The following is a 19,710-nucleotide window of genomic DNA, read 5'->3' as shown; positions in this document are numbered from 1 at the left end:
GTCTTGGTCACCTGGTTTTGAGCCAGCAAAGGTCACAGTTTGACAGAAATTGAGCAAGTTCCTTTCTCCTGTAGTGAATACTAATGATGTCATGGTCACTGCATCAAGTTATTTCAAGCTTATTTATACATCTCCTCCCTGGATGGACATATGATACTCAAATACCCGCAGAAGGAAAGTTGGTCAGGAACCAGAAATGAGGGTGACTGTTTCTATGCTGAACCTTAAAAAAAAAAAAAGTTAAGCCCAACCTGCAGCAGGGAGCAGCACGACTGTGTGTCATGAGGCTATGCAGCCAGGACTCCTTGCTTCATGTCAGAGGTACAGAAATCTCCCAGCATCCACATTTCTAAGAAGGAGAGACTCAGTATAATTCCATAAACGTTGCTAACTGGAGTTGAATACCAGGGGATCCAATGTTCTAGAAATCTGTGACACTGTACATCAAATGGTAAAGCTGCACCACTTTCCTAAGCCAGAAAAATATGGAAAGTACTTTGTCCTTTCCTTCTGGTCTTAGAGCAGAACTCTTGTCACATCCCACACGATACCAGATAATACAGCATCACCTGAGGAGTGGCTACCAGGTGCAGGACTGAGATGCAACTCTTCCAAGTTATACTTTTTATGTTCCCCTATGTTGGTGGTTCCCAGCCCCAGCTGACCTTAGAATTAGCTGGAGGGACTTTACAAATTCCTATACCCAAGCCCCCTCCAAGAGCAGTCAAATCAAGATCTCTGGCGCTGGGATTCCAGCATTAGTACATTTTTGTAAGCTTCCTAGTTTATTTTAAGAAGAGGCAAGAGCTATCGTCCTAGATGGACATCCATCCATCCATCCATCCATCCATCCAAAAATTATTTGTTGAGCACCAACTATGCACCAGACAATGCTCCCCAACATCATGGAGCTTACATTCTGGTGAAGACTGAAAATTAAAAAAACATGCTAATAAACAAGATGATTACAGAAAAAATTATTAAGGCAAGAAAAATGGGGTACAGGGAGAGAACTCTCACTGAGATGGGGGCAGGTAGACTGACACGTGAGGAGAAGGCACCAGACCTGCAAAGAGTGGGGGAGGGGAGGAAGAGGAAGGCTGGAGGGAAAAACAGCATGTGCAAAGGTCTGGGGATAGGAAATAATTTTCTTATTGAAGGTACTTAAGAAAACTGAGGAGGAAATGTAGGAGTGAAGAAGGAAGAGGGGAGAGAGAGAGAGAGAGAGATGAGAAGAGGCTGGAGGTAAAGCAGGAGCTATGTTAGTTATAATTATAATGAATTATGGCAAAATAATAGTTAATATTCATGAGGTACCTATTCTATGCCAGGTCCTGGAATAACCATTCACACCATCATATAACTGAATCTTTACCATGACTCTCATGTGGTATAAAATTGTATCCAGTGAGAAAACCCGAGACTCAGGTACAGGGAAGCAAATAATGTGTCTGCTTTCAAAGGCAACTTTTTAAGGGGGCTACAAATGCTAGCAAATGATAATAAGTTGATTGACAAAGCTCTTAGCGATAACTCCGTCATTATGTCCACAAGAACCTAAGAGCTAGCTTTAATACAGTGTTGATAACCCAGTTTCATAAATACTTGGCCACTGATATTAAAAATAGGGCAAACATGTCTCTAATCTGTGCTATTGATCTTCCTGTCGGAAAGTTGTGCATTTTCTTTGTTCTTGTCTACCACCAAATGTGCTCAGAAATCCCACATTCACCCGCAAACAAAATTAGCCCCTAAACACAAAATAATAACAATGGAAGACATTGTCAGTTGTTGTTGCTGTTGTTGTTTTATATTTTGGTTTCCTGGTCATTATAGATTAAATGAGTTAATACGCGTAAAGTGCTTTGAGCAGCGTTTGCAAAATAGCGCCAGTAGCTATTACATCAATATTATTATTATGCCATATGCTGATTGATGAATATGAAAACAAATGAGCTATTAAATATATTTTGGTATGCTCCACATTGCCCTTGCTCAGTTGCCCTTCCTTAGGATTACATCTATTGTTAAGAAAAAAAAAAGACCTGGGTAAGAACTAAAAGTCCTCTTCCCGCTGTGTAGGGCGTAGAAGGCACATTTCTGTTACCTAGGACAGGTAAGCAGTAAAGCCTTAGCAGCCAGTGACACCACAGTGTCAAGTAAAGCCTTAGCAGCCAGGGATACCACAGTGTCAAGCTTTTCTGGAAAGCTCGTGATGTCTGATAATGCCATCAGAGAGCATAAGTCACTTGTATGAGGGGAGGGGATGGGATGGGAGCCCTGAGTGGCCTTGGCTGGAAACCTGTCCTTGGCTCCCCATTGCCCTTAGAAAGAGACCCATGTTCTTAATTGTGGCCTTTCAAGCCCTGCAGGGTCTGACCTCTGCCTGCCTCTCCAGCCTCATTTGGAGCCTTCTTTCCGGCTCCCTCCTTCCCTCTTTTTGGCCCCCTGGTCTTTGTCTTGGTCATTTCCTTTGCTGGGAGCCTTCCTCTCTTGATGTCTTATGTGACCGGTGCCTGGTCATTCTTCCGGTCTCAGCTTTCATGTCTACTTTCTCAGGTCACCCCATCTTCAGTCAATCCCCTGACCTATGTGCTGATTCAGTCTTGGGCTGTTTCCTTCATGGCATCCTCTTGATGCAACTCAGTTATTTTATTCTGTTGCTTACTGACTCACTGAGTGTTTGACTCCATGACCTGACTGTGACTCCATGAAGGTGGGCACCATGTCTCTTTTTACTCATTACCCTCTTTCCAGGGCCTGATGGAGGGTCTGATTCACTTAGTCTCCCTTTAGTTCCTTTAGATGACGTTGAATTGATGGAAAAGCAAACCAATAACACAAGCAATGCAAATAAACACTGAAATGAAGCAGTTGGCCAACTTAGTTTTCCTACCAAGGTGACCAGTCCTTTTTCTACTGGCAGAACAAAGAGTAAACCTAGTCATCTAACTTCTTTGTCAGAGTTCTGAAGGATGGGCTTTTGCCTTAGAATGGCAGACACGGGTTTGCCATGTGGATGACCAGAATAAGGAATTTTTGGCTTGAGGTCAAGAGCTCAGGAAGGAATTTCAGCCACTTTAACTTCATAAGCCAGAGTCACCAACAGTTTTTCACTTAAATGGAACCCACCACCCCAATACTTGTCTATGTGTATGGGAATTGTGCAATGACTCATTTTATTACAGACAGTATTATGCAATAGACATTTGGATCTTTAATATGATAGTAGCTGGCCTCAAAGAAAAATGTGGCCTTGTAGGGATGGCTCTGAGTCTGTTTTCCTCATTTGTGAAATGAGGGTAATAATGTCTACAGCACAGGCAGTTTGTGAGGCTTAATTGAGGTAATGCACATGAAGGGCCCAGCATTACCTCACTTAATCTTGAAAACAATGCAGAGAGATCTGCACTAAAGTTCCCATTGTATAGGAGGGAAAACCAAGTCTCAGAGAAGTTAGGTGAAGGGGTGGGGCTGGGATTCAAACTTGAGTTGAGTGCAGAGTCTGAACCATCAGTATCTGCCTTTGACTCTGTTGCCAGTTCTTATTAGGGGCTGAAGGAAGAGAGGCTACAAGCAAAAAAAAAAAAAAAAAAAGAGTTGTTTCATTGGAAACTCTGCAACACATAGACCCCTCAACAAGGGTCACAAAGCAAGTGAAAGAAACAAGGGCCAGAAAGCCTACTACAGAGGAGACAGTATTTGCTGATTACATATCATATAAGGGACTTATATCTAGAATATATAGATATCTTACAGCTCAACAACAAAAAGACAAACAACTCAATATAAATGACAAAGGATCTGAATACACATTTCTCCAAACAAGATATACAAGTGGCCAATAAGCACATGAGAAGATGCTCAATATCATTAGTCATGAAGGAGTTGCAAATTTAAACCACAAGATCCCCACTAAGATGGCTAGAATAGAAAAGACAGATAAGGGATGCCTGGGGGGCTTAGTTGGTTAAGCATCAGACTCTCGATTTTGGCTCAAGTCATGATCTCAGGGTCCTGGGGTGAGCCCCCCATCAGGCTCTGCGCTCAGCGGGAAGTCTGCTTGTCCCTCTCCCTCTCATTTTTTCTGCCCCTCTCCCCTGCTTGCACACACTCTTTCTTTCCAAAATAAGAATCTTTAAAAGAATCTTTAAAGAATATTTAAAAAAAAAAAAAAGACAAGTTTCATTGAGGAAGTGGAAACACAGGAACCCTGCATAAAACTGTAAAACAGTATACCTGCTTTGGAAACAGTCTGGCAGTTACTAAAAAAGTTAACACAGAGTTACAGTGTGACTCAGCAATTCCACTCCTAAGCATATACCCAAGAAAAGCGAAAATATAAACACACAAGAACTTGTCTCTGAACGTTCATAGAGCATTACTGATGACAGCCAAAAAATGGAATCAACCCAAATGCTCAACAAGTGAATGGAAAAATAAAATGTGGTCTTTTCATATGATGGAATATTATTTAGCTTTAAAAAAGAGGTACTGACCCATGCGTGAACATGGATGAACCTTGAAAACATTATGCTAAGTGAAAGAAGCTAGACATAAAAAAGATCATATAATGTATGATTCCATTTATATGAAATGTCTAGAATAGGCAAATCCATAGATACAGAAAGTAGATAAGTGATTGCCAGGGGCTGGGGAAAAGAGGCATGGCAAATGATTACTAATGGGTATGGAATTTCTTTCTAGGGTGATGGAAATTAAATACTGGTAATGATGGCACAACCTTGTGAGTATACTAACAATCACTTGAGTTGTATACTTTTTTTTTTTTAAAGAAGCAAGGCCTGGTGACACACCTTGAGGACTCCAGTAGATCAATGGCCGAGGCCAGAGAAGTTGACAGTATCAGGCAAGAGATGATGCCAGGGCTTAGAAGCAGCCCCGGGGATATTTGACGGTTACCCTAGTGTCCACTAGAAGCAACAGCCAGGCCCTGCGGGTGTTAATAGTGCATTATGGCTTTGTATTAGTGCATGGGAAACACATCTTAGAAATATAGAGAGGAATTTTACAGGAGTTGACTTAGCAGGGAGGGCCAAGAACTGGGCTACTATTTATTAATGTCAGTTATATTTGCACTCACAGGTCACTGGGACCCAGGTAAAAATGGATATTGCTTCTTCAGTGACCAAATCAGTTCTGAGTGATTGTTCTAGTTTGGAATGAAGGTTGAAGTAAAAGTAAAACAAGAATTGGTCCTAAATGTGGGAACTGTTTGGCTTGGGGCCAGGACAAAGTAATGATCTGTGAAGAACTCTTGTGTGATACCCCACTGGATAACAGAAGCCCTAGCTCTCTATTTTGTGGCCTATTCTGGGATTCCTTCCTGGGGGAGTTAGGTCCATTTTAAGTAGATGTCTCTGCCTCTCTCTCTCTTTGTCTATGACTAAATAAATAAAATCTTTAAAAAAAATAAAAACAAAAAATAAAAAATAAAGCCAGACCCTGGAGTGTACACAAAACAAGAAAACCAGAACATTCATGCTGAGGGGTGCATAGCAAATCTAACTTTAAAAAAAAAATCATCCTATGTGTCCCTGGATTACACTATACTTAGTCTACCCCAGGGGCTTTGCATTTCCTGGCTCTGGCCAGATCTTCCCATGACTAGCTTGTTTTCATCCTTCAGCCTTTGCCAACCATCCTTTCTAAAGTAGAATCTCTTCTCTACCACCTGCCCCCAGTAGTCCTTCTTTCTCATACTTCCCCTGTTTATTTTCTTCACAGCACCTACCACTCTTTGAAATGATCTTGTTTATGTGCTAACCTGTGGATGGTCTGTCTTCTCCCACTAAGACAAGTTTCTAGAGAGCCAAAACCTTGACTGTCTCATTCAACAAGCAGGGGAAGGCTGTAGTTGTCCTGTGCTGCCCACGAAGCATTGGGAAAGTCTACCTAGTTTGGGGGCAGAGTGGATCCCTTTGGTTGTGGAAACAAACAGGTGATCTGTTTGTTTCCTGTGTCTTCTGTCTTTCTTTCTTTCTTTCTTTCTTTCTTTCTTTCTTTCTTTCTTTCTTTCTTTCTTTCTTTCTTCTTTCTTTCTTTCTTTCTTTCTTTCTTTCTTTCTTTCTTTCTTTCTTTTTAAGGATTTTATTTATTTATTCATGAGAGACACACACACAGAGAGAGAGAGAGAGAGAGAGAGAGAGAGAGAGGCAGAGACACAGGCAGAGGGAGAAGCAGGCTCCATGCAGGGAGGGATCTCCAGGGATCTCCCAGGATCTCCAGGATCATGCCCTGGGCTGAAGGTGGCACTAAACCACTGAGCCACCAGGGCTGCCCCCCTGTGTCTTATTTCTTAACCAGTTCAGAAATCTTGAGGGGAAGAAGAGAGGTTAATTCACTGATCCAACATGTAGGACTCTTCTAGTTAGAGAACCAGCCAGCTCACAAATGCCCCAAATGTCAGCGATATAAAGGGTTACCATATTGTCTGACACATAGTAAGTGTTCAAAAATTGTTGAATGAGTGAATGAATGTGAGAACCCCCCTCCTTACTTCCTACCCTTGAAAAGCGGCCAATGGTTTCCCAAGTGCTGTGGCATCTTCTTTGAGGGAACCAGGCATACTCAAGTGATGTTTTTTTGTGTTGGCTTAACACTTTCTTCCCTTATCTGAATTCCTTTTCTCGGCCTTTCTCTTTGAAGCTCAAAGCTAAGTGCCCCCCAACTAGCTTCCTACCATGGTAGTAGAGGCCATGGGTGCCATAATTGGAAGAAAAGGCTGGTGACCCAGGCTTTCTCTGTCTTTGGCCATACAGATGTCTATTTGCCATGCCCACCTCCTGCCTCTTCTGTTTTCCTTCTGGTTGAAAATGGGTTTTGGACTTGGTCACAATCAAGCACCAGTGTCGAAGGGACTTTTTTAGGGGCTCATGGGATGTTGAAATATTGGAACATTTTCTTCAGAGTCCATTTCTTTTTGTGGGTAGATAACCTAGGAGATAGTGTTGCTCAAGGAGATATTATGAGCCACATGTCCTTCAAAAGCATGATGAACGTACCTCAGGAGGATCAGGTGCCCTCAGTGTGGTTGAGAGAACACAAAAAGCAGGCTTTGCTATGGAAAACAGTATGGTATTTTGAGTTTTTGTTTGCTATTGTTTGATGTACTGAGTTGCAATTACAGAGAGAGAGAGAGAGGCAGAGACACAGGAGGAGGGAGAAGCAGGCTCCATGCCAGGAGCCCGACGTGGGACTCGATCCCAGGACTCCAGGATCACGCCCTGGGCCAAAGGCAGGTGCCAAACCGCTGAGCCACCCAGGGATCCCCTGAAATCCTAATTCTAGAACCTGTTGCCTTTTCCTTAAGACACCTCTTCTCTTGAGGCACCTGGGTGGCTCAGTCAGTTAAGTGTCTGCCTTTGGCTCAGGTCATGATCTCAGGGTCCTGGGCTCGAGCCCCACGTCAGGCTCCCTGCTCAGTGGGAAGTCTGCTTCTCCCTCTTTCTTTGCCCCTGCTCCCTATTCATGCTCTCTCTTTAAAAAAACAAAACAAAACACAAAACACTCTTCTCTCTTTCAAAGCCATCCTCCTCTTCATTATTCCTATCTCTAGGATATATTTGGCCAGTGGGAAGTGAGGTTATCTCTCTCTCTCTCTGTCTCTCTCTACATGTGTTATCTCTCTCTGCCTCTCTGTTTCTGTCTCGATCTCTCTGTCTCTTTCTCTCACACACAGACTCACATATTTATCTAGACTTGCACTGATGCCTGAACATAGCCTTAGATACTTTTGTTCAGGTGTAAGAACTCTTTTTATATAGATCAGCATTGTCTTAGATCTCCAACTCCTCGATGGCAAGGCTCCATCAAAATAGCTTGATATATGTGGGCACTCAGGAAGTAGTGTCTGGGTTTTCAGATGACTGGGATTTTTCATTTAGGTTTTGCTTGATCCTAAGTTTCTCTTCCTAAATGTAGTTCTGAGAATTTAGAGATGGGGCTTGCAGATCACAAGGCATGTTTCTGTGCTATTGCTCTTCATTCGTTCATTCATTCATTCATTCATTCATTCATTCATTCATTCATGCTTATCTATCTCCTTATACATCTGGGTCGTTTCTCTCCATAAATATCTTCAAGGACAAGTGAAAACTGTCCCTTTGCCAGTCTATCATTAAAACCAGAAAGCTAGAGAGGACTTCTGTCAGGCTTGATTGAGAGTATTACATGATGCTTCTTCTATTGTTGGGGCACGTCTATTAAAAGGGAAAGCTTTCAGGACATCGAAGCTGTATTCCTATTAAAGGCTGAGGGATAGCCACTTGATCATAACCCTACAAGAGGCTAGACTGTAAACTGCATGGGGGCAAGCACTATCGTGTTTGATTTTGTCCACAAGTGTCACCTTTCTTATATATTTTTTAAAAATTCTAGTATAATTAATATACAGTGTTATATTAGTTTCAGGTGTACAATATAGTGATTCAACAATGTTATACATTGCTCAGTGTCACCTTTCCGAGCCTCGCTTCCTCATGGATAAATGGGGCAAACAACTTTCCTGAATACCTTGCTGGGGGTTTTGCAAGGAAAAAGTGAAATTGTGTCCATATGAAAGTGCTTTGAGAAGAAGATGATGATGATGGTGACAATGTTGATAATGGTAATACTACACTATCCGAATTGTCCAGAACAAAGAACAAATGGAGTTATCAGAAGAGGGAGTTAAATATAGAAAGTCTCCTTCAGTTTGGCAGAATAGAACATATACTATAAAAAGTAAACAAAGATGAATTTCTGAATTTCACCTATAGAAAAAGAGAATGAAGGAGGCAGAACAGCAGCAAAAGTTTGGCCAGGGAGACCCATTAAAAATACTTCTGTTGGAAAAAAGGTGGGGAAAGGTTGGTCTATAAGGCAAGAATGTTAGGGATGGAGCACCCGGCCTTACTTCCATGTCAACCATGGCTCAATCCATTAAGAGTGAGGACCATGATCGTTATGAACAGTATTAACCAGAGTGTGCTTTGTGGTGTATTAGCCTTAGGATCAAAGGCTGAACATGCTTAGTAAATGCTCTCTGTGTTATTGTTCCACTGAAGAGCCACAAGGCACAGTGTTTGGCCAAAGGTTCTGAGAAACCCCAAAGGAAAGGAAACAGTTTACTTTTGCTTACCTTAGCATTTGACTTCTTCTTTTTTTTTTTTTTTAAAGATTTTATTTATTTATTCATGAGAGACAGAGAGAGAGAAAGAGGTAGAGACACAGGCAGAGGGAGAAGCAGGCTCCATGCAGGGAGCCCGATGTAGGACTCGATACCAGGACTCCATAATCATGCCCTGGGCCAAAGGCAGGCGCTAAACTGCTGAGCCACCCAGGGATCCCAGCATTTGACCTCTTAATTTCATCACCCCCTCCTCATCCCTTTTCTGGCAAAACTTTTTTTTTTTTTTAACTTTTTAACATAGGGCAAAACCAGTTGTCTGAGAAGCATCGTTTTGGAAACTCTGGCTTAGGTTTTCATGTATGTTCAGGTTCACACTCTGAAGGCATCACATTTTTGGATGAGTGGCTCTGAACTGAAGAGTGTCATCCCATGGTCTAGTGTGTTGAGAAGAGAGACCAATTTCCAAACATGGACCCATTGGGTTGGGTTGTGAGGATGTTGGTGAGCTCCAGAGCAGCCAGGAAAGTCATTATCATGAACCAAGCCTTGACCAATCTCTCAGAGACCCATGGCATTAGCTTGGGTCTCCTGGATATTTTTCAAAAGAGTTTTGGCAGAAATCCAGAACTCAGGTGAGAAGGGGAGGGGAATCCTCAGAGATAAAGGTAGGAACAAACCTGGGCCTCTGTGGCCATTCATTCATTCATCAAACATATGTTACTTATGGATCATATGCTCAGCATTGCACTAGGTGTTGGTGCCGACAATGCCATATCAAGTGGTTCACACAACTTGATGTGAAGAAGTAAAAGTGCTGTGAGGAAAATCTGTTCAGAGTATAATGGGCACAAGCCAGGGTGAGGAAGAGAGGGCAATCAAGAAAGGCCTCACTGATTTTCCAGCTGAATTGGTGTGAAATTGGCATTTAAAAAGATCCTCAAGTGGTTAAAGTTTGTGAAGAACTGTTCTAGGAAATGAATCCTCCTACCTGGTCTCCCCTTGGTGATTATTTGCAGGTTTCCTCCAAAGTCATCATTAAAATTCATACATTATAAGTGAGAAATAATTTGCTTATTAATTAATGGCAAACTGCTCCTCAACCATGGCCCCATTTTGCCAACTCATTAAATAGCTGCTGTTGTTACCTGGGCAGTGTTTGATGACTTTGAGAGACAGGTTCTGGCGGGACTTTTTTTTTAAACTGTAATGGAATTTTTTAAACATGAAAAAAATCAACAAAATGATATGATGAATCCACATGTTCCCATAGCCCAGCTTCACTATTAGCAGCCAATCTTGTTTTATCTATATTTCCCATATTATGACACAGCCATTATATCATTTTATCAGTAAGGTAAAATGGTATTTTTTTTAAAGATTTTATTAATTTATTCGTGAGAGACACAGAGAGAGGTAGAGACATAGGCAGAGGGAGAAGCAGGCTCCCCGAGGGGAGCCCAATGCAGGACTCAGTCCCAGGACTCCAGGACCCATGACCTGAGCCAAAGGCAGATGCTCAACCACTGAGCCACCTTGGTGACTCTAAAGTTGTATTTAAAATGTATTTTCTGGGGTACCTGGCTGGCTCTGTCCTTTAAGCTTCTGAACCTCAATTTCGGCTCAGGTTATGATACCAGGGTCATGAGATCCAGCCCGTTTTGGGCTCTGTCTGTGCTCAGGCACTGAGCATGGAGCCTGCTTAAGATTCTTTCTCCCTCTTCCTTTTCCCCTCACCCCATGCTGTGCACACTTGCTTTCTCTCTTTCTCTCTCTTAGAAAATAAAAAAATAAATAAAAGAAAATGTATATTCTTTCAGAGAGGCAAACCAATAGAGAACAAACTGGCAGTTACCAGGAGGGAGGTGGTTGGGGGGATGGGTGAAATAGGTGATGGGGATTAAGGAGGGCACTTGTGATGAGCCCCAGGTGTTGTATGGAAGTGTTGAATCACTAAATTCTACACCTGTGCCTTAACTAACTGGAATTTAAATAGAAACCTGAAACTTCCTTTTATAGGAACACACAGATTAACATCTTGAAGTAGATGCAGTCCATACCTAGGACTAAAAGGACTCCAACAGCAGTTTATTTTTTAATTTTATTTCATTTATTCATTTGAGAGAAGGAGAGAGAGATCACAAGCAGAGGGAGTGGCAGTAAAGGAAGAGGGAGAAACAGGCTCCCCAGCAAGCAGGGAGCCCGACAAGGTCTTGATCCCAGGACCCTGGGATCATGACCTAAGCTGAAGGTAAATACCTAACTGACTGAGCCACCCAGGTGCCCCGACAGCAGTTTAAATTCTAGATTCACAAGTAACAGATGTCAGTGGCCACCCTCTGCCACATATTAGCCAACAAAGCTGGGACTGTTTGGATGACATGCATATTTAGAAAAGCTGTGGGTATGTATAACAGAAATTCCTAACAGTGACACACTCCAGGTAAGGTCTTTATCATCTGGAACCATTTTAATGCTCTTCAGAGCTTCATGTGCAGGAATTCATAAGAAATAAATCACAAGGGTCCATAATATTAATACCCCCTTTCTCAGCTGAAAATCATGTGGAAAAAACTAGAGAGGGTTGAGAGAAGTCACATTGAGAGACCCAGTGAGTTACAAATATTTAGAGCTCCAACTTGTGAGCAGTGTTATATCTCCTGGGTCAGCTGCCTGGACTGAGGCCTATTATTTCCAAGTTCTGCCTTGGTCACACACATAAACACACACACACACACACACACACACACACACGCAAAATCCCAAAAAACTCTCCCTCTAAACTTAATTGAAGGCCACTTGAAACATAGCTTTGATGGATGAGCAGTCCCCAGTGGAGCCTGGATCAGATGGAAAGAACAATCAGTTTGGTTTGTCTTTCATCCTGTGGGTATTTACTTTCTTTTTGACCACAGCCTTTGTCTTCTGGAGCAGGTGTGGTCAGGTGCAGGGCAGGGTTATAGCTTACTGTGCCAACCCATGACCGGATAATGGGATTTTAACAATGGCTTTTAGACTACCCATCCATTATCAACTCCATCCTCTGTGGGTTTTTGAGACCCATTGCCTTGTTTTGAGGATTTCTCTTTGTCGCTTTTCTGTTTAGATCTCTTTTTGCTGGATCCTAAGTCTTTCTCTTTCTTGGTTTACTGCTTTGTTTTGGGGGAGCACATCATCCCATAGCTTTCTGAGAAAAGATGTATGGCAGGTAATTTTTTGTTGCATTGTTGTTTGGAGTTTTTGGGGGAGGGATCTTGAATGTCTGAAAATGTCTTTATTCTTTTCTCTCCCTTGACTGGTTGGATGGGTCTAAATCGAGGTTGGAAATAATTTTCCTTTTGGATTTTGAAGTCATTGTTCCACTGTTTGACTTTCAGCATTACTGGTAAGAATTCCAAAGCCATTATAAATGCATACATGGCATGTTTTGTTTTGTTTTTTTTTTTTCTTACAAGTTTGTAGGATTGGAGAGAAATTTTACCCTTAAATACCTGAAATTTCACCATGATGTACTTTGGTACCCATATAATTTCATTCATTTTATTGGGTATCAAGGGATGCTTGCAATCTGGAAACTCAGATACTCAGTTCTAGACATTTTATTCCTGTATTATTTATTGATAATTTCCTCTCTTGAATTTGTCTTTTTTTTTAACTTTCTGATTAAATATTGGATTTCTGGGAATGATTATCAAATTTTCTTATATTTTCTTGATGACTTTCATTTTTTTGGGGGGGGAATTTCCTTCCTCATTTTTTTATTGTGATAAAATATATGTAACGTAAAATTAACTATTTTTTAAGGATACAGTTTGGTGACATTAAGTACATTCACATTGTTGTACAACTATTACCACCATCTATCTCCAGAACTTTCCCATCTTCCCAAATTGAGACTTTATACCCATTAAACAACTCCACATTCCTCTGTCTCCAGCTGCTAACAAACACTATCTCCTTTTTCTATGGATGTGACTACTCCAGGTACTTCATATAAGTGGAATCTTACAATATTTGTCCTTTTGTGGCTAGCTTCTTTAACTTAGCGTAATGTCTTCAAGGGTATGTTGTAGCATGCATCAGAATTTCCTTTCTTTGAAAGGCTGAATAATATTCCATTGTATGTATATGCCATATTTTATTTATCTATTTATGTGTTGATGGATATTTGAGTTACTTCCACATTTTCCATCTTTTTTATTTTTGTATTACTTCCTTGAGATTCCTTCAACTTTGACTTCTAGCCCTTCCACTGTTTTTTTTAATCTACTCTCAAATTTTAATTCCCAAGTCCTCTGTTTTGCTTGTCTAATTAATTTTTTTCCCAATTTGTTCTTGTTTTGCGGACACCACATAGTTTCATATTTCCCTCAGGATGTTCATCATCTATCCTTAAATTTTCTTCTGATTTTGCATTATTTATTTCCATACACTTCATTTCTTCTGTAAACCACAGGTCTCTTAATTCAGAAGAATTGCTCCAATGTCTGATTGTTCATATTGAAAGTGAGACACTGAAAAACTTCTTGGAAGTTTTGCGTATGAGGATGGGGCATGTCAACAGATGGGCAGCCACTTATGATTAGGTGGGGCTTTCATCATTTCTCTGGAGAACTTCTACATGTTTGTATCTGTAGGTTTTTTTCTTTTGGTGAGAAAATTCTCCAATCTCTTGCTTGGATGCCAGGGTAGAGGTACAAAGTAGGGACAGGGGCTAGAGACTTTCTCATTCAATGATGCCTTAACTTTACCCTCAGCCGTGCCTTGTATCTAGAGCCATTCTGTTTCATCTAACCAGAGAGCAAATCTTCCATTTTCTGTCAGGTACCTACTGCCTGGGCTGGTGGATGATCTTTGTGATTTCTTTTTTTTTTTTTTTTAAGATTTTATTTATTTATTCATGATAGGGAGAGAGAGAGGCAGAGACACAGCCAGAGGGAGAAGCAGGCTCCATGCAGGTTGCCTGATGTGGGACTTGATCCCGGGTCTCCAGGATCACACCCTGGGCCTAAGGCAGGCGCTAAACCTCTGAGCCACCCAGGGATCCCTCTTTATGATTTCTTAAATGGACTGTCAAAGATTCCTCCATTCTTCAGCCCTACTCTTTGCTTCTACCTTCAAAAGTGATATCTTCAGTTGGTACCTCTAATTTCTGAGCCTTTCTAGAGTTGCTCAGGGTAAATGGATTTTATTCTTGTCAGCTCCTTCTGCAGGATTCAGTTTTCGGTACTATCTACTGTGTAAAGTTGGTCAATGCTCAACTAGCTGCTTTCCATGTTCCAAGATTTTATCACCTCTCTCATCTCTTTACCTGTTCTCCTAATTTGTCCTTGGGTGTTTGTACACTTTTAGTTTCACTTACTGTCGTTTTCAGTGGTTTCAGAAGAGAGTAGAGAAAAAGTCTTATTCAATATTACATGCTGAACCAAAAGTCTTTCTTGTTTATTTGTATGCATCCCAATTTAGTATTAATATTTACTTTTAGGCTACAACAATTATTTATTCCAGTGACATATTTTCTTGTCATTGCTTTTGTTCTTAATTGAATTTTCTGGTCTTAATCAAAAGAGACAAACTGCCACTGGAAAATGAACATTCTTTCTCTGGAGTCAAAAGCTGTATGGAAATTACGGAGTTCCTTTCAGGTGGAATAAACAGAGATAACCAAGGATGGATGGGAGCATGGGGGAATGAGGCTTGAAAGCCAGCCTAGGCTCTATTTTCTAAGCCATGTGCCCTGGTGTAGGGCTGCATCTGCATGGAGAAGGGGTGCCATTTTCAGATTCCCATGAATATGTGATATGGGCTAGAAGAGGCCCAATCTGGGGAGAAGTTCTTGAGATATGTATCCCTAAAGTTGAGTACAGGTTAAGTGCACTTTCAATACACAGAGAAGCAAAGATTTCCATGTTTCTGCGACTGGCAATGCTTGATCCACTGAAGTTCCAATACGACAAGCCATGTACCAATCCTCACTTTACCACAAATTATAGGTAAGTCAGACTTAAAAAAAAAAACAGACCCCACAAGACACCGTAGGCAAAGCACACAGCTAGCAGAGTTGATCCACCTCCTTTTTGCTACACACCATTCCTCTTCTTTATTCTTTGGATTTTGGAGTCTTTATCATGAAATTTGTAAAGCCCAGATCTGCATGGTTTCAATGGGAAAGCATTTTAGAGGCTATGTGATGAGGAGGGTGTGGGAAACTTTAGAATTTGGATTTCACTCATTTGATGTTCTATTGGTTTTCATATGTGACATATGTTGTTTCCAGGCTCCAAACCTATCCATCTGCTCAACAATTATTGCACATACCTAGCACAATACTGGGAGCTGGACATGCTTTATCCTGTTCCATCCTTATAACAGATTTGCTCCACCGAAAACGATTTTCACATTCCCATTTTCTAGATGAAGAAACCAAGGCTTTAAGAAGATATGAAACTTGCACATAGTCACCTCTCCAAGTCCAGTGTCTGTGTTCTGACGTGAGAGTGGTGTCTTGCTGAAAACTACTGGAAAAGTCTTGAAGGAGGAAATGGGGATGAGGGGGTCAGAAAAAAAGGTTTCCATTCAAAGCATGTACCAGTCTTATCCCCCAGGACACACCAAGTGGCATCATTAGTATCCAACCTGTCACCACCAGCTGGAGTGTTAGCTCATCTCAGATCAATGAAGGAAAAAGCCTTTGCAGGCAGTTTTATAATTGGCACTGGGAAAGGGGTGAACTGGCTGCTGATTCATTAATAAATCAGGATAGAGCGTGGGCACCAATTCCAGCCAGAATGTCTGCTGCTGCCTGGAGAGTTTGGCTGCAGCATCCTTCCCAGTTTCGCTGCAGAAAACCCAATACCGGATATCTCTGGTGAGGAAGGAAGAGAGGAAACTGGCTGGCTGGTCCTAAGGAACCTGATACCACAGTTTTCCTGGCTCCAGGATGGGGGGAAATGGCAGCAGGAGTGAAGCAGATATCATGATCCATTGATACCATTCATTCATTCATACATGCGTTCATTTCATGTATTTGTGGAGCATCTACCACCTGCCAGATTCTCTCCTAGGTGCTGAAGATAACAGCAACAAAGAATACAGACAAATACTCCTACCCTCATAGGGCTTATACCCTAAAGAGGGGACACAGAGGGTAAGCATAATAATAAATGAAACAATGTATCAGATGGAGAGGAGTGCTCTGGACAGAAAACAGCAAGGAAAGGGGGCATAGAGCTTGTGGGGATTTTGATTTTGAAGAGTGATCACAGAAGGCCTCAGGAAGTGACATTTGAGTAAAGATCTAATAATAACATCATGCTGAACACTGTTCCAAGCATTTTACAAACATCTCATTAATGCAACGACCTCAAGAAATTATGGCTAGGATTATTTACATTTTACAGACAAAAAGGCTGAAGTTGAGAGATATGCAGTGATTTCCAGAGATCATACAGCCGATCTGTGGTCCGAACCACAAGCACTGGGAACGTAAGCAGCGGCACGCTTGAATGTTGGTGCTGAGAGCAGACAAACAGGGTTGTGTGTGCAATTGAGGTCTTTGTGTGTACCCAGGAAGCGAATATGATGCCATCCGTGGGCCAGTGTGGGCGGACTTGAATGGGGCAAGGGGGCGGAGACACTGGATCTTCCCTGACCTGAATCAGGCTTTCTCTGGCTGTGACTGGGGAGTTCGGTCACCTAGCTGCCCGGGGTGGGCCCGCGGGGAGGAAGATCACTGCAAGGGTTGTCCCCGGACAGTGCGGGTCGGAATCTCACCCGGCCGCCCCCCGCCCCCCCCCCCCCCCCCGCCACGGGCCAGCTGCTCCAGTCAATAAGGCGAAGGCCTCGCGGGCGCTCGCCGCCCTCCTGGTGGGGTTCGCCCGGGAGTTCCTACCGGGACAGAAGGGGGCCGCAGAGCCAAGCTCCGGGAGGGGAGACCGGAACATCGGCAACCTCTACTCCAGAGGGGCCACGGTTCTGGAGGCGGACGCGCAAAGGGCGCGCGGTGTCCCCAGTGCACCACCGAGAGCGCCCTGGGCGCGGGACGGAGTGGCGGAGCTGAGCCTTGGGGAGCCTTGGGGATCGCCGAGAGCGGCGGAGATAGGGTCCGCGCGCAGTAAATCAGGGAAAAACTACGACATGCTGGGGCAGAAAAGAGTAAAAGAGAGGCAAGGGCAGTCATTGCTGGTGAGAGGGGCACAGGGGACGCCCAAGAAAGGCCTGGAGAGCGAGCCAGCGCACTGGAAAGAGGGGGCCAAAGGGGTGCTGGAGAGTGCCGTGGCGAGCGAGCTGGCATAGAAAGAAGTTGCTGCCCTGGAGAGGGGATGCTTAAGAAACCATAGGACCAGAGTCAAGGAGAGGGTTTCGGGAGTCGCTTGGGGACCCCCAGAATGGGGCCGAGGCGGCGCCCAGGCTCAGCAAAGACTGTATGGTAAAAGTGCCACGCGCCGGAGAGGGGACGCCCCGCGCGCAGCAGGAAAGGGGCCGTAGAACTCAGAGATTGGGGCGTGCTTTTGCCTCCAAAGGCAGCACACTTTGAGGTTCTAGAAAAACAGGTGGAGAAGAACCGGACCAATGCCCACAAATGTCAGAGGAGGCAGGCGGGGAAAGAAGCTGGGGAGTCCACGGAAGAACTGCTCGTGTTGAACATTGCGCACCTTGGGTGCTGGAAGGAGGTGGAAAGCCGGCCGGCCGGGGAGGGGCTGGATCAGGGCTCTGCGCGCCGCAGGCAGCGCGGAGGCGGCGCAGGTGGTTAGCCGCAGAGTTCTGAGAGCTCGAGAAAGGTGAGGAGGAGGCGAAAGGACCAAGAACCCGGGGTGCGCGGGGCAGTGCGTAAGGGAGCAGCGGAAAGCGCGCTGGGTGCCCAGCGCCGGCAACGCCTCCCAGGTCTTCCCTCCCTGGCTACTCTAGGCCCTAATTCACTCACCATGATGGAGAAGACAAAAGCCACGATGTTGATGGGGTACGCGGGGCAAAAACACGAGACGATGGCGAGCCACAAGTAGTTCTTGGGCATGGGCACGTCTTCCTCGGTCTTGTCATCCTCGGTGTTGGCCTCCGGACTGCTGTCCAAAGCCCTCTTGAAGTCCGAGCTGGGCTCGTACTGAGACATGGGCGAGGCCGGCGGCGCAGGCAGGCGGAGGAGCGCACGGTCGGCGCGGGCCGGAGCTCTGGCAGCCCGCTCGCCGCGAGGCGCTGAAAAGCCGGCGGCGCGGGGCTCAAGGGAGACGTGACCTCACTTCTCCTGCGTCCTCCGCTTGCACCCGCCCGGGCCGAGGGACCTGGGCCAAGAGCCTCCGCACAGGAGGGAGGGAGGGAACCAGGGAGTGAGGGGAGGCGGCGGGGAGGAGAGGGTGCCAGCCGGCCCCAGAAACAAGGGAAAGGCGCTCTTTGAAGGACACACCCAGAGACCATCAGACGGGCGCACGCACAGACTCACTCTAAGTCCGAAATAAAAGGAGGCCCGGGGCAGGCGAGAGCGAAAGCCCTTTAAGTTGCAAACGGGCTAGCCTGCGCTCCGGACATCATCTTTTCAAGCCGCTGAGTTTGAAAACGTTAAGTGTAAGAAGGCAACCCAACTCTCTGCAGGTGCCTACAGACTTACTACTTCCTTTTGCCTAACAATTTGCTTTTCCCGGTCCAATCCCTAATTGTAAGCAGACTTTGGACACTGAGCCCCAATAATTTCTCTTCCCCAACAGGTGGGCAGGGAACAAGGTGCTAAGCTTTGGGCCCCACCCTTCAGGCACTGGGCAGGGGTCCGCTGGAGACTGGACCTGAGTATAGACAGCCAGTGGGGACAGCCCAGTAAGGGCCAGTCTGGATGCTATCCCATCCACTTTTCCCCAAGTGTGCAAACAAGAAACCCTCTCTTTTCCACTTTTCCAACTGCAGGGGCCCTGGAGGGAGAAGCAGGTAGATCTGGCTGGTTTAGACAACCCAAGTGGATATTTGGGATGGGGAAGAAGAGAGAGGGGTCTACTCTGGCAACTAGGATGAGGATAGCAATTGCATCACTAAGCAATTCAAGGGAGAGGTACCCACGAGAACTGAGACTCCAAATTCAGACATAGATGGGAAATTGTCACATTTGAGTTGAATGACCTCAGGAAAGTCCTTTTACCTCACTGAACTCCAATTCCTTCATCTGAAAAAAGTGGATAACAGGAGTCCCATTAGGGACGTTGTGAACACTATAAAATTGCAAGTCAGGTGAATCTAAGTGTGCTATACATGTTAGTTTTTATTAGGAAGCTATTTCCCCAAAAAGAGTCATTATGCAGTACCTCAGACCCAATATCCCTTTGTGCAAATATGTCACCCAAAATCCAGATATTCTAAGCAGGCAGGGCCACAGAGAAATACAAGTAATTTTATTGTGCATAGTTTCAAGAATAGTTGCTCACGTCATAATGCAGCAAAAGTATTAATCATCTGCTTGACTTTCTCAGAATATGAACTCATTATCTGGGATGCTCTCACTTCTCCTGGAGCCATACTGATTCTGTTATCTGTCTCCCTCATTGGACTGCAGACTCTGTGAGAAAGAGGACCATTCTTGCTCAGCTTTGTATCAGCATCTG

The 19,710-nt window shown here is 44.0% G+C and overlaps 1 protein-coding gene across 2 annotated transcripts in view; it reads right to left on the bottom strand.

Annotated features, from left to right (window-relative positions):
* Window positions 1–18,335, bottom strand: part of TMEM233 (transmembrane protein 233) — a 35,332-nt gene extending 16,997 nt beyond the window's left edge. Inside the window, exon 1 of one of the 2 annotated variants that reach the window (XM_035706332.1) lies at window positions 18,054–18,335. In XM_035706332.1, the coding sequence (XP_035562225.1) occupies window positions 18,054–18,239 (186 nt within the window). In that variant the 5' untranslated portion in view covers window positions 18,240–18,335. The remainder of the gene's footprint in view (window positions 1–18,053) is intronic. The other variant, XM_025474150.2, reaches the window with a different exon arrangement.
* Between the last annotated feature and the right edge of the window lie 1,375 nt (window positions 18,336–19,710).

This window comes from Canis lupus, chromosome 26 (assembly GCF_003254725.2).
Source record: "Canis lupus dingo isolate Sandy chromosome 26, ASM325472v2, whole genome shotgun sequence".
NCBI lineage: Eukaryota > Metazoa > Chordata > Mammalia > Carnivora > Canidae > Canis > Canis lupus.
The sequence above is the reverse complement of the archived record's forward strand: the minus strand, read 5'-3'. Positions and strand labels throughout refer to the sequence as shown.